At 43.9% G+C, this 14,354-nt stretch overlaps 1 protein-coding gene across 6 annotated transcripts in view; it reads right to left on the reverse strand.

The window, feature by feature from the left end:
- Positions 1-4,684: 4,684 nt before the first annotated feature.
- Positions 4,685-14,354, reverse strand: part of LOC107386300 (dematin) — a 23,842-nt gene continuing 14,172 nt past the window's right edge. For all 6 annotated transcript variants that reach the window (XM_070555604.1, XM_070555606.1, XM_070555609.1 and 3 more), the window contains 12 exons: positions 14,172-14,300; positions 13,752-13,796; positions 10,393-10,567; positions 10,203-10,247; positions 9,749-9,901; positions 9,472-9,569; positions 8,526-8,631; positions 8,323-8,381; positions 5,656-5,698; positions 5,361-5,542; positions 5,181-5,261; positions 4,685-5,017 (listed from right to left, as the gene is read on the reverse strand). In XM_070555604.1, the coding sequence (XP_070411705.1) occupies positions 4,904-5,017; positions 5,181-5,261; positions 5,361-5,542; positions 5,656-5,698; positions 8,323-8,381; positions 8,526-8,631; positions 9,472-9,569; positions 9,749-9,901; positions 10,203-10,247; positions 10,393-10,567; positions 13,752-13,796; positions 14,172-14,300 (1,230 nt within the window). In that variant the 3' untranslated portion in view covers positions 4,685-4,903. The remainder of the gene's footprint in view (positions 5,018-5,180; positions 5,262-5,360; positions 5,543-5,655; positions 5,699-8,322; positions 8,382-8,525; positions 8,632-9,471; positions 9,570-9,748; positions 9,902-10,202; positions 10,248-10,392; positions 10,568-13,751; positions 13,797-14,171; positions 14,301-14,354) is intronic.

Below are 14,354 nucleotides of genomic sequence, written 5' to 3' on the forward strand. Positions count from 1 at the left end.
CGACATATAAATATTGGACAATGGGTTTCCAAAGCCTCCAATATCACGTTTTTGTACTAAAATGGGAGGCGGCCACCACCGCCATTTTGACCATGTCACAGGTTCCGTCAAGCCCAGACAATTCCAAAAAAGGGAAGAGATGTGGAGCTGAGGGTGGGGCTGTAAGGCTGGGATCAACTGACGACACCCGGTCGAACTAGCTACAAGCTAACCTGAAGCTAACCCAAAGCTAACGCAGAGGTGGGAGCTAAGCTAACAAAGGTAGCAACCTAGCTACAACCGGAGTTAACTGTGCACAACACCAGAGCTTCTGAGTCAGAGATACGCCGGGCTGACCGCTGGGTAAAACCGGGTGGAACACAGAGGTCTCCCAGAGCTCCACAAGCTGGCAGCCGCACAGCAGACAAGCACCGCTGCCATCTTAGATGCGCAGAGCTGCAGGGAGGGGAGAACCGGGTGGAAAACATCGGTCTCCTGAGAGCTCCACAAGCTGATAGTGGGAACCCAGCTCCACCAACATGTTATATTTCAACCCATTTTCTAAAGTGCAGCATTATGTTAAATGCACTGGGTTTTACCCTATTACATTTAAATTTCATGGTTAAACAGTACATGTTAAAATCTAAGCTCAGCTCGGCAGTGACCTAAAATACATAAATATAATTTTACTTACCGAAAAAAATGAAGTGGAGACTCCTTGGACGCTCTATTAGTGCAATTAATGCCACAGCAAGTCATTTTGTCCAACAATTGCACAAATAATATCCAAACAAGAATACACACACACAGAGACTCAAAATCCCGGAACAGTTTCCAGGCCAGACCGAGGCTCTACTGAGGCCTTTCCACGGAGCTAGCTCTGTGGTCACGTGGGTCTGATGCTCATTAATTATACAGAATTTTAGGCTTTTAATACACTTAAACAGAAGAGTGAGAAAAACATTCACCCCCCTCAGAGTTGTCATGAGTGTAAACTAGATAATTTAAACCAGAAACATGTTTTGGTACCAGGCTGTAAACATGTTTATTTCTGCTGTGAAATTGGTATTTTTAACATGGGAGCCAATGAGGATTTGCTCGCTTCTGACACCAGCCCCTAGTGGATGAGGGTGGAACTGCAATTTATGGTACTTCCGGGATTGCTTCAATTTTTGAGCCGCATTGTGGGGGCTTGCTCCAAACCCTGCCATCTGAAGCTCAGCTCTAACGTAGCTCACTTCTAGTTCCCGAAACAGGGCTTTTATTCCCCAGAGAACGGCTTTTAAGGCTTACTGCTAGAGAGCCCTGCACACGTTTAAACGAGTGATCCACACCTTTAATAAAATCAGATTAGTATTTCTGAGATTCAAGAAGAAAAGTCGGATTAGCCTCGGTGACCTTTGATGACCAGAGGAGGCACCAGAAACAAGAAAAGAGGCTTGACGTCTTCGCAGAAGAACTCTTGTGCCAATCCAGACCAGTACCACTACCAGAACCCTGATCCAGACCCGTTTAAACTCAGAGAGTCAGAAAGTGGCTCCAGATGTTGATATAAACATTTTATTGTAACTCAGATGCTGCAGATATGAAAGCACCAACAGCAGGAATCAGAACATCACTGGTATTTACATCCGCAGGGATGACTTCGGACCTACGGGCCAACGGGTCGGACGGATCAGCTGTTTATCACTCACATGTTTTCCTTTTATTTAATCATAAGTAAACATGTTCTTTTTGTTGCTAAAGATTCTAAACTTCTAGTTTTTAAAATATTGGTCGAGTCTAACAAGATGAATTCAGTTTTATAATCAGGATTCAAATGTTTTTGTGTTTTCACCTCATAAACAAATGAATTCATCCATTTTTGTTCGATTAAACTCTGAAACCTGTCATCAGAGTAAAAGCCACATGTCTGAGTGACTCAAACAGGTTAAAGGTCAGAAACGTTGATGAGGGTCGAAGTCATTCGGCAGTTTTAAGGATAATAATAAAAACAGATTAAAACACCTCAAAATGTGCAAAAAAGAAAGAAAGATGGAAACAATCTTTGTGTCGTTGTGGTTTCTTGTTCTTACCAGTCAGAGCAAAGCGTGAGTAAACCCTAAACATCAAATCCTAAGTAGAGTGACTGATGCTTGTTCTCCTTCAGGTTGTTATGAGTCTTTTATTTTGTAGTTCGACAGAAACAGGAAGCTGTGAGGTGAAGCAGGAAGTAGCGGCATGATTTATGCTGAAACTGATGCGGATCTGATCTGAATCAGATTTAAAGGTGGATTTAGAACCAGAGTTACATGAAAATCTGATAAAAAATAAAATTAAAAAATACATAAAAACTCAGAACTTAAAATAAATTAAATAACTTTTTTCTAGAAATTAAACCTGAAAATGAGGTTAGATATTTACATTTACTTTCAGTATTTTAGTTTTTAGCCTTTAAAAATAAAGCAAAAGCAGTTCAATGAAACACTAAATGAGCTGGACTGAGAGAATAAACTGTTTTTTATTCATTAAATCCACGAACTACGTTTGTTTGTTATCATCAGGACAAAAACAATTTATCAGCCCAAAAGCTAGCAGAACCATTTCAACTTGATCTTTAATATTTTGTTGTGAAACATTTAGATTTTATTTAGATGAGACCACAGCGCCCTCTGCTGGATCCAACCAGAAACGGTAACCTTCAGGCTGAGATGTTCCTGATTATTTAGTTAAATTATAACAAATGAGTGAAAACAAGCAGCTGATTAATTATTAACAAATCAAAAAAACAAATGTTTTACTTCCTGATGGGTGGAATCTGATAAATCACATTAAAATCCGGTTCTGCTGGAACCCGATCTGGTTCTCAGATGGGTTTAATACCTAAGGTTATGGTTTAATGATACGGTTGAACAGAGTCACACTCATCCATCACCAAAGTTCTGGTTTTTAAACATTCTGAAGTTTTACATGTTGGTTTAATTCATAACAAACATGCCACGCCTCCACGGAGGTCAAAAACAGCCGAACATCATTTGGTCACAAAGCAACACGAGCTGAGACCTACTGGCCGGGGTCAGTGTGTGTGTGTGTGTGTGTGTGTGTGTGTGTGTGTGTGTGTGTGGCAGTGGCTTCTGCTGAAGCGAAGGAAGAAAACAAGGAGAGAAGCTGATCGGAGCCCGACTCGGAATGCTGGAGTGTGTTTTAACCCGGTGTTGAAATCCAGTGTGAATTTGTGTCTTGTTCTCGTGACGCTGAAGGGGATCAGGCTACTTCCTGCTTCCGTCATGAAATAATCTGTTCCTATGATGTCATGAAGCAAACTTTGGGTCAGCTTTTTTGTTTTTATCTTTGTTTTCTAATCATGCAGAAAACAATTTGTTGTGAGGAATAAACAAGGGCGTCCCCAAGGGGTGGCCAGGGCTGGCCATGGCCACCCCTAGAAAATTGCTGACCCCCCCCTAGGAAAAGTCAGTGTTAATAAATCATATTAAAGTTCAGTCAAACCATATATTGATCTTGTTTTCTCAAGAAATAACTGGAAAACAAAATTAAAATAATACAATTCATAAGTAAAGAAATAATCAGAATAAAAAAATAAATATATATGTTTCTGCTGCTCACCGTTTTAAAAAAGTTTTTATCTACATAGTTATTTTTTTTGTGAACACAGCAACAGGTGAATAACCCTAAAACCTTTTAATTTAAAATTAAATTTGGAATAATATTCTAAATAACTGAAATGTTTGTGTTTGTAAAATGTAACTTAAATGTTTTGGATACGTACCGCTTTTTAAATAAAAATGAATAAAGGAGCAATGCAATACATCGCTACAGGCTAAACTCTCCCAGAGTTACCACAAGGACCAATCTGGTGGGCCACCCCAAAAATTTATTTGGCCCCATCTGGCCACCCCTATCTAAATTTTCTGGAGGCGCCCCTGGGAATAAAGTTTGGATTTATTTGACTTTATGACAACATTTTCTCCACTGAGACCCAGAGGGGACGTTAGCTCAAAAATAATTAGCTTTACTTTATTAAAATGAAGGAAATTTTAGTTTAGGAACATTTTAGAATTATTAACCATTCAAACTGTTTGATGTTTGATTTTCTCCTGATTCTAAATAGTTTTGTTAAACATGATTACGGTAGAAAACAAAATCTAGTTTTTAAATTTCATGATTTAACCTCCAATTGCCCGTGAATGTGAGATGTTTGTTAACTTTTGATTAACTTCTCATTTTTAAAATATTCAAAAAAAATTTTATCTTTTCACTTAAACATCCGGATCCAGTTTCATATTATTCTGTTTTGATTCCTTTTTTAAATCCTAAAAAAAAACATTTGAAATGATTTTTCTTTTTCTTTCATTATATTAAATAAATCAGAGGTTTGGAGTTTGGACCGGCAGCTTTGGGACCAGAGGTTCTGCTCCTGTTTTAGATGTTTACCTGCTCTAGCACACCTGGTTTAATTGAACGGGTCGTTACTAGAACTCTGCAGAACTCAGAGCTGATTTGGTTCTTTTGGATCGGGTGCGTTCGACCGGGACGGGTCTGGACTCAGCCTGCGATCAAACAGACTCCTTGTTTCCTTCTTTGCTGGAATTGAAATGCTGTCAGCGTGACATCATCGCTGGCTGAGCCAATAGGAGGGCTCCCTATCAGAGGCTGGTCTGGAAAACTGACTAAGGGTCAGAGGGAATGTGATTCCTTTTGTCAGAGCAGGAAGAATAAAAGCTCACGTCACACCTACGACCTCTTCCCGCTCCAGGCTGGTTGGGATTCTGGAGCTCTAAACGTTCACCCTGCTGCAGCAGAACTCCAAAAGCACTTCTCAGCAAACCCAAGAGTCCACGGCGCCGCTGGCACCCGAGTCTGTTTGGTTCCCCGCCGGCCGGCACGGGGAGAGCAGGGGATTCTGGGACGTGTAGTCCCAAGGGCATCAGAAGAGACAGACCTTCTTCTTCAGCTCATTCCTCTTCCAGAGGGACAGGCTGTCGTAGTCCTCAATGGACATCCCAAACACGCTGAAGAACTCCTCCTGAGAGAGATGTCTCTGCAGGCGGGAGACACGGGGACAAGGACAGGGACAAAAACTGCTGATTATCAATCATAAAGACAGATTTGGGTCAAACTAAGCTCTAAAACAGCCGTTTGGTTTCTTACTTTAACAAATCAATCATCTAAAGTTAAAGAACGGATTCTGCTACAGGTTCTACCTCCAGGCTGGTTCGGTCCACTCCAGGAGGAAGTTTGAGTCTTCCTCTGTGGGTCACCACCAGCATCTCGTAGGGAAAAATCTACAAAACGAGTCGATCGGACAAGCCAACAGAACCATTCACACGTTAGTCTGGATTATCACAGATTAGTGGTTTTATCATCCAGCTGGTGGTTCGGACCTTACGATCCAACATGCTGGGCAGCGAGTTTCCTCTGTCCATCCTGGAGTCTCCGTTCTGGTCCAAACAAACAAACAAACAAACAAACAAACAAACAAACAAAACAAGCGTTATAACTGTCCAACTAGGAATCCTGTGGATCAGATCTGGGAGCAAAACAAGGAGATGTTTTACCTGAAGAGCTGTAGAGAGGGACACACACACACACACACACACACACACACACACACACACATGAGTGATTTCATGAACGTTAAACACTCAGATAAGATCAGTAATCAGGTGAACTTGTTACCTGACTGACTCATCTTGGAGGAGCTGAACTCTGTGGACTGAAGCTGGAAACAAACAGAAACCTTCATCATCGTCTTCATCAGACTCTGGCCCAGGTGTGTCCAACCTCCTAACCAGCATGTTTTACCCAGATCCTGCTGCTCCGACACACCTGGTTCGAGCCGAATCTCCAGAGCTGAAGCCTGCTCTGATCCTGAACTCTGCTCAGTGTTAAAATCAAACGTTTAACCAAAGTTTGTTAAATCACTAAACTGATCAAAAATATTAGCTTAATCTAAACCTTCCACTTGCATTTTGGATCCAATCCCAACCAAATTATTTAAAGATGCATTTCCTTTGGTTACTGCCCCCATTCTAGATATAATCAGTCTATCGTTAGTAAATGGGTATGTACCACAGGATTTTAAGGTTGCTGTAATCAAACCTTCACTTAAGAAGCCTTCTCTGGATCCAGATGACCCAATGAATTATAGACCAATATCTAACCTTTCATTTTTATCCAAAGTCCTGGAGAAAATAGTGGCCATCCAAGTATGTGAGCATTTAAACACTAATGCTCTGTTTGAGGAATTTCAGTCTGGTTTTAGAGAGTATCACAGCACTGAAACTGCATTAGTGAGAGTTACAAATGATATTCTCATGGCCTCAGATAAGAATCTTGTGTCTGTTCTAGTCTTGTTAGATCTCAGTGCTGCCTTTGACACAGTTGATCACAATGTTCTTTTAGAAAGACTTGAACATGTTGTAGGGATCAAAGGAGCAGCGTTAGGCTGGTTTAAATCCTACCTGTCTGACAGATTTCATTTTGTAAATGTACATGACAAATCTTCTTCATACTCCAGGGTTACTTGCGGCGTACCACAGGGTTCAGTGCTTGGACCAATTCTTTCTACTATACATATGGTCCCAATTGGTAAAATCATTAGACAGCATGGGATAAACTTCCACTGTTATGCTGACGATACTCAGTTATATTTATCCATTAACCCTGATGAACCTAATCGGTTGGGTAGATTACAGGCTTGTCTTGAGGACATAAAAAATTGGATGACTCTAAACTTTTTGCCTTTAAATCAAGACAAGACGGAAGTTCTCATCTTTGGACCAGAAATCCAGAAAAAGGAAATTGCTTAGCCAATCGCCTGACCTGAATGGCATTACATTAATCTCCGAGAACAAAGTAAGGAACCTTGGTGTTATCTTTGACCAGGACATGTCATTCAAATCCCAGGTTTAACAGGTTTGCAGGATTTCCTTTTTCCACCTTCGGTATATTGCTAAGATTAGAAGCATCCTTTCCAGGAGTGATGCTGAAAAACTAGTTCATGCATTTATTACATCAAGACTGGATTACTGTAATTCATTACTCTCAGGAAGTCCACAGAATGTAGTTAAAAGTCTTCAGCTTGTCCAAAATGCTGCAGCTAGAGTTCTGATGAGAATTAAAAAGAGAGATCATATCTCTCCTGTCTTAGCTTCCCTACATTGGCTACCTGTTAAATTCAGAATAGATTTTAAGATCCTCCTTCTCACATACAAAGCTCTTAGTAATCAAGCTCCATCATACATCAGTGATCTGATTGTTCCATACGTTCCTAACCGAGCACTTCGCTCTCAGACTGCAGGTCTACTGGTGGTTCCCAGAATATCTAAAATTAGGATGGGAGGCAGATCTTTTAGTTATCAGGCTCCTCTCCTGTGGAACCAGCTCCCAGCCTTAGTCTGTGAGGCAGACACCTTGTCTACTTTTAATAATAGGCTTAAAACATTTTTATTTGATAGGGCCTATAGTTAAAATCTGATGTTAGCCTAAATCTGGACAAGTGGGGGAGTAGAGGGAGGTGGAGTGTACAGTCGGTAAAGACGGCTCTGCCTTGCCCTGCCTCCAACATGCCTACATCTAAATAGGATAGATTATCCAGGGTTAACTCTGTAGTTATGCTGCTATAGGCTTAGACTGCTGGAGGATACACTGACCACTTTCCACACTCTACTGCTTTCTTCTACAATCTGCTCTTTAACTGTATTATTTCCTGCTATTTCAGCTGTTAACTTTATTTTCTCTCTGTTTTTCTCCCCAGAAGAAGCTACAATGATGTACTGCTGAGCTGTGGTGGCCTCATGGAGGGGGCCATCGTCTAGCACACTGCTGCTAACCACTTAAACGTTCTCCCTCTCCTGATAATAACTTTTTGCTTTCCTTGACGTTGGATGTGCTACTACTAGTTTAGCCGTTTAATTATAGATCCACTAGGATAAATACAATAAAGTTTATCTCTCGCCAAATAGAATATTTACTAAGACATCACAATGTAACCATAGAAACACTACTTGGTGTGTGTGTGTGTGTGTGTGTGTGTGTGTGTGTGTGTGTGTGTGTGTGTGTGTGTGTGTGTGTGTGTGTGTGTGTGTGTGTGTGCGCGCGCGCTTATGGTTTGCCAGACCAAGGATGTGCCTGACTTTAAATCTGCTCTACTGAAGATGACTATCAACTGATGCCATATGTAATTATAAAATATAATAAATATTGGCTCAATGCATCGGCCTATTCCTAGTTAAGATCAGGTCTTTTGGAGCAGAGAAACCTGTGGAACATGCTAGATGGACATTCTGGAGGACACCGCTGCTCTAAACAATCCATCCGGACATTTTCATTTGAAAAACTCACCCTGGACAGGCCGCTCTTAGAGGATGCTGGGAAATAAACAGACCTGGAGGTGTTGGTGCCTGAAGAGCAGGAGAAGGAACAAGTAGGTGATTCCCGTGTGTGTGTGTGTGTATGTGTGTGTGTGTGTGTGTGTGTGTGTGTGTGTGTGTGTGTGTGTGTGTGTGTGTGTGTGTGTGTGTGTGTGTGTGTGTGTGTGTGTGTACCAGCACTGTGGTTTCGGTCCGGCAGAGACCGAGTTTTCCTTCTTAGAGGAGTTGCGGACTTCCCCAACTCCTCTTTTAGGATGATTTTACCCAGATTGGACTGAATCTGTTGTAAACAAACAAACAAACAGATTCACCGCAGTTTATTTATTTAACGTTGATGCACAAAACAAGTCATCTCAGTCCAGAGCTGAGCCTAATTCTTCAGCGGACAGAACAGCACATTCAGGTTGTTTTCCCGTGTTTCCTTACGTAGCGCTGATTTTAAAATGGCCGTGGCCGTCTGCCTCTGCCAGCACCGCGGGTGAGCGAGGGACAGAGACACTCCAGCAACAGGATTTACCGTAATACCGCTAAGCGGACTTGAAAGTGCAACTTCTCTTCTTTTAAAAACTGTTTCATTTTTATGGCACATTTACATTCAAACAAGCATGTAAAACGTGTCAGAGTTCGGCGTCAGAGCGTGTTTTAGTGAGGACGGCTCAGAAAAACATCCAGGCAGCCTGTCTTGGAAAATAATGCAGGAAAAATCCTATATGCAATTACTTTTGTTAATAAAATTCATTTGAAAACAATGTTTAGCTTCAGGTTACCTCCGTATCATTAGGATAGAAGAATAACATATTTTTACGCCTCTCTAGATAAAAAACACAAGCTGCTGTCTGAGAACGTTAAAAAATCATTTAAAAAGAAAATATTGGTAGAAAGCGAATCACAGCTTTTTATGGTATCATGGTACATTCAATACAACTATATTGTGAATAATGTGTTGAGCCTTGATTTGAAGAAAGCTGTGAATGCAGCTCTAGCTAGTATTCAGTCTTTAGTGTTAACAGTTTATCTGCATCAGCATCCTGTTGGAGGACGTCGTTCTACCGTTCTAGAGTCACCGCCGAGAGCTACAAGCGGCCCACGTGTTGGCCACGCGTTGGCCAACCTGGTTCACCTTGTTCAGTTCTTGTCTCTGAAGAGTTCTGAGACCCCACAGCTCATCATCTTCCTCCTCCTCCTCGTCCCTCTGCTCCTTCTTCTTACACTCACTCTCTGCAGTGAGGAGACAAGGAGACAAGGAAAGGAGACATTGAGTCAAGACAAGGGAACAGCTGGACGAACAAGAAGCAGATTATCAGGATTTACAGAAAACATCTGGAGCATTTCATAGAACACCAAACATCTGTGGCTGTGTGTGTGTGTGTGTGTGTGTGTGGGGGGGGGGGTCGTACCAATTACAGCCAGAGAGGGGGGGCAGGGCCAGTAGTCGGTCTCGATCTTTGAAGGTTGGTTAGGATCTGGAGGATGAGCGGCAGGGAACTTGGAGGACTCGATGATCAGATCCTCAATGTGTTTCCCCTGAGGGACGGCAGAGGACGAAACATCTGGACACACACACACACACACACACACACACACACACACACACACACACACACACACACACACACACACACACACACACACACACACACACACACACACACACACACACACACACACACACACACACACACACACACACACAAACACACACACACACACACACACACACACACACAGAAACCATCTCATCCTGCTGACCAGCAGCTCATATTTAATCAGCTTTAGCGTGTGTGTGTGTGTGTGTGTGTGTGTGTGTGTGTGTGCGCGTTTCAGCTGACCCAGATCCAGATGTGAACTCACCTTGTTTGTAGATCGGAGGTTTCTTATAGATGTTTGAGCCGTTTTCTACAGAAAATAAAACATAAAAAAACAGAAAATGACGCCGCCGTTCAACAGGAAGCAGGAACTTTTCTCACTGATCCACCAGGATTTTTTGTAATCTCTGCTGAGACTAATGATGTCAGCGTGGTTCTGACACACGAAGAGTTACCGGGTCGGTGGAAGTGCTGCATGGGGCTCTTGGTTCCAGAGGAGTGTGTGTTGGGTGTGTGTGGTGGTGGCGGCGTGTGTGAGCTCTGTGTTCTGCTGCTCTGGGTCGTGGAACAAGGCGAAGAACCTCCAGGTGACCGGTTCTCCGGCCACTCCCGAGACTCCTTGGACGAGTTCTGGAAAGAAGAAGCAGAAGCAAGAGGACAGGGTCGGGACTCTTTCATCCAAAGCGGCTCATGAAAAAGATGGAACGATGCGGGGTTCTTCAGACGAACAATAAACTAGAACATTTCAAACAACCTTCAATTCAAAGATACTCTATTAATCCCAGAGGGAAATTAGAGTTTCAGTGCACACAATTCTAAGATCAGACATCAGACACATGACAAGAATTGGTGACTGTGGTCATTCGCAACCCGAGTCGCGCTACCGTAATCGATCAAGAGGGTTTATATGAGAAGAGAGTCAGGGGGAGGGGAAAAGGCCCTTCAGAGTTACCCCAGACAGAGAGGATAGCTTTGCTATGCAAAAAAAAAAAAACACCTCAGACAGAAATGCCACAGACTTCAGACGTTACACAACATAAGTGTCCACTAGGTGGAGAGGTAGGGTCGGGACTCTCCTCACTTCAGTGCATGCAGCCACATGGGGCAGCGCTCATCACTGAGTGTGTTTACATGCAGCCAGTAACCCTTTTAAAACCCGAATATCCACAATAACCCGGTTCGGCAGGTCCATGTAAACACCGCCAAAAACCCGGATATGCTCATAACCGGGTTTTTAAAAACCCGGTTACTACACCTGGGGTAACCCTTTTCTAACCCGAATGTTTGGTCGTGTAAACGCACATCGGGATATCCCCATCGAAGCGTGTGTTCTGCGCATGCTCTGTTCGCAAGGAATCTTGGTCTTTTGAGTAGCGAGACGTCTTGTATGCGCCAGAACACCGGAAGTAAACAACAAGTTGGGAGCAACATGGCGAGTCGCGGCACAGCACCACACTTTCAGAGTGACGAGGAAACTAAAGCGCAAACAAACGCGGTCGCTATCTCTTCCGAACTGGGAAACACGTTGTTGTTTTCACGGATACCGGAACGAGAAGAACCGGAAATGAGGCATATTGCGTCTGGACGTAGTCCACACGTCCTGACGCTACCCCAACGTCCGCATTTAAATCGGGTTATGCAAGTTAGAGGTAACTCTTTCTATTTATGCTTGTAAACGGGTTATTCTGATCAACTCAGAAACCCGAATACCGACCTTAACCCGATCATAACCTGGATATTGGCTGCATGTAAACATAGTCACTTCCATTTGGACAGGGGAGGGAGATAATGGGTTAGAGGGCACATTGACTCCTAGATACAGTTCCACGGCCTTCACCGGTCACAGTCCCGCCCAGGCTGGGATAGGGAGAAAGAGTTTCCATAGCAATGGCAGCATTCCACATTTCTTCTGAGGGGGGAGTTTACACTTCAGCCTCACAGGCTCCAAGGGCACCAGATTCAGATAGTAAGAATTGTTTTGGGGCCAGACAGAGATAATTTCCTCTCCGCCTTAGTGCTCTGTTGGTCTCCAACCCCTCTAGATCCAATAATGGCATAATTAATCTATCCCAATCCGTGCTGATCCGTCAACTCTCTCCTCGATCGAATCCACCGAGCCTGAGCCCGAATCTCAGCCAAAGTTCCAAGCTTACGACTCATCTCGACAATGATATGAGTTTGTGCGTTCACAGCGTGGCGCATTCCACCCCTGAGCTCCGGGATTGAGCCAATGTTCCTCAAAAGCTTGTTAATTTTCCGGTAAGCCAGGTAACTGCTCAGGCCAAACAGCAGGAATCCCAACACCAAAACGACGAATATCCAGACGTCTTCAGCATCCTCTACAGACAGTTGAGAGAGGCAGATCATGTTCCACTGTTTCCAGGAGTCCATGATATGCCCAGCTGGCTCTGTCCCAGAGCGGCACCCGGGAGCCCCTTCTCCCGTTCTCATCGGTGAAAAGATGTTGTCAGTCGTGTTGAGAGACCAACTGACCAGATCCATTTTTAATAATGTCCAGTTTCCAGAAAAAATGCAGAGAAGCGCCGTGCACAAGCAGACACCGGACAGAGAGCCTCGGGAAGAGCAGGAGAGGAGAAAAAAGCGTCTGTACTCTCCAAGAGCCGGAAGCAGAGTAAGTGTTACCTAAGTACCTAAGGGTTATGAAGCTTTAAACTGATTTTTAACAGAAATAACACTGATCTGTATGTTTTATAGTACTTTTTAAAGAAGACAAGTATCCTTCAATGATTTAGAAACATAATAATTGTTTCATATCTTTCCTTTGATCCGTCGGCCTAGAAATCTAGATGGAGAGTAGCCAAAGCAACAAGATTTAGCTCTGCTTGTCGTTCAAGCCACGCTCCATAGGAGCCTCAGCAGCTCTACCGTTGGCTCGAGCAGGTTGGTGTTAAGCCAGTCACATTTAACCGTTCTCTGCATGTGACCCATCCCGCGGGGGAGCGGTGAGCTGCAGCAGTGGCCACGCTTGGGAACCATTTGGTAGTTTTAACTCCCAATCCAACCTCTGAGTGTCAAGCGGGGAGGCGTTGGGTCTCGTTTGTATAAAGTCTTGACCCGACCGGGATTTGAATCCATGACCTCCCAGTCTCAGGGCGGATGCTCATACCACTAGCTCATTGAGCTGGTCAAATATGCAACTCCTTATTGGTTTGGTGGGCCAATCACAGCGCTCTATCAGGTGGGCGGGATGATGCAACGGGGTGGAACAAGATGGCGACTGTTCATCAACTTTGGACTATTAAGACTTGAGCTCTTCTTTGAGTCAAGAGCAGATAGAGGTTCTTAGGAGTCTTCTTCAACAGTCTACGGAGGTCTGCCCCCGTTGACTGACATCTGTAGTGGTGAGTGCGTCCCTGATCAGACAGAAAGATTCCCTCAGTGGATCTCTAACCCTAACAAATCCTGTTGGATCTCCTCAGCCTGCAGTTCCAGCTGAGCTCCTAGCTCGTTGGACCTCATGAAGAAGCAGACCCAGCTTAAAGGGCAGCAAGAGATGGTCACAGCCAGCAGAACTGAGCCAGAAAGCTGATGACATCATCACACCAACAGACGCCCGCAAACAGCTGACAGAGATCTGGTACTGCCGTCTGAGTTCTGCTTCATGATGCTCATTTATATTGTGGACCGCCAGGATGCTCTGACCCCCGATCCTGACGTGAATAAAACCTTCTGACTGGTTTACTGTTTAATTACTGTGTGTGTGTGTGTGTGTGTGTGTGTGCGCGCATGTGTGTGTGTGTGTGTGAGTGTGTGTGTGTGTGTGTGTGTGTGTGTGTGTGTGTGTGTGTGTTACCTCTGGGGAGGGAGGAGGAGAGATGGAGCGAGGAGACAAGGACCTCTGCAGGATGAGAGAATAAAACCAGATTAGAAATCCAGAAGAAAAATAAATAAAAACAACAAAAAGAAAAACAAAAACAACATCACATAATCATCAGAACACCCCCCCCCCCCCCCCCAATAATGTCCAGACAGGAGATTTCCTGCTCAGATGACCACACTGGGGGTAACAGGGAGTTAGCTCTAGATCACCATGGTGATGGAAACAGCTCTAGATCACCATGGTAACGAAGACTCCATCAGGTGGAGCTTTAGGCTGACCCAAACCAGACTAAAGTGGAAACGTTCTGCTATACATAACAATGTTGTGACACCCCCCGGTCATGTGCTTTTACCCTGATGTGGAACTGGACTGGGACCAGGCGGTTCTGCTCACCTCCAGCGGGCTGTAGCTGTAGTGTGGCTGGTAGATCATCAGATCCGGCCTCTCGATGTCCAGGATGGCTTTGTCTCTGGGCAGTGCCGCCAGGTCCTTGTAGCCAATGACACCGTCCTCCACTCGAGCCTGGATGGTTGAGGGGGCGGGGCTACAGATTACAGATTACTGGTTTAATCTGAC

The sequence above is a fragment of the Nothobranchius furzeri genome, chromosome 10 (assembly GCF_043380555.1).
Source record: "Nothobranchius furzeri strain GRZ-AD chromosome 10, NfurGRZ-RIMD1, whole genome shotgun sequence".
NCBI classification, from domain to species: Eukaryota; Metazoa; Chordata; class Actinopteri; order Cyprinodontiformes; family Nothobranchiidae; genus Nothobranchius; species Nothobranchius furzeri.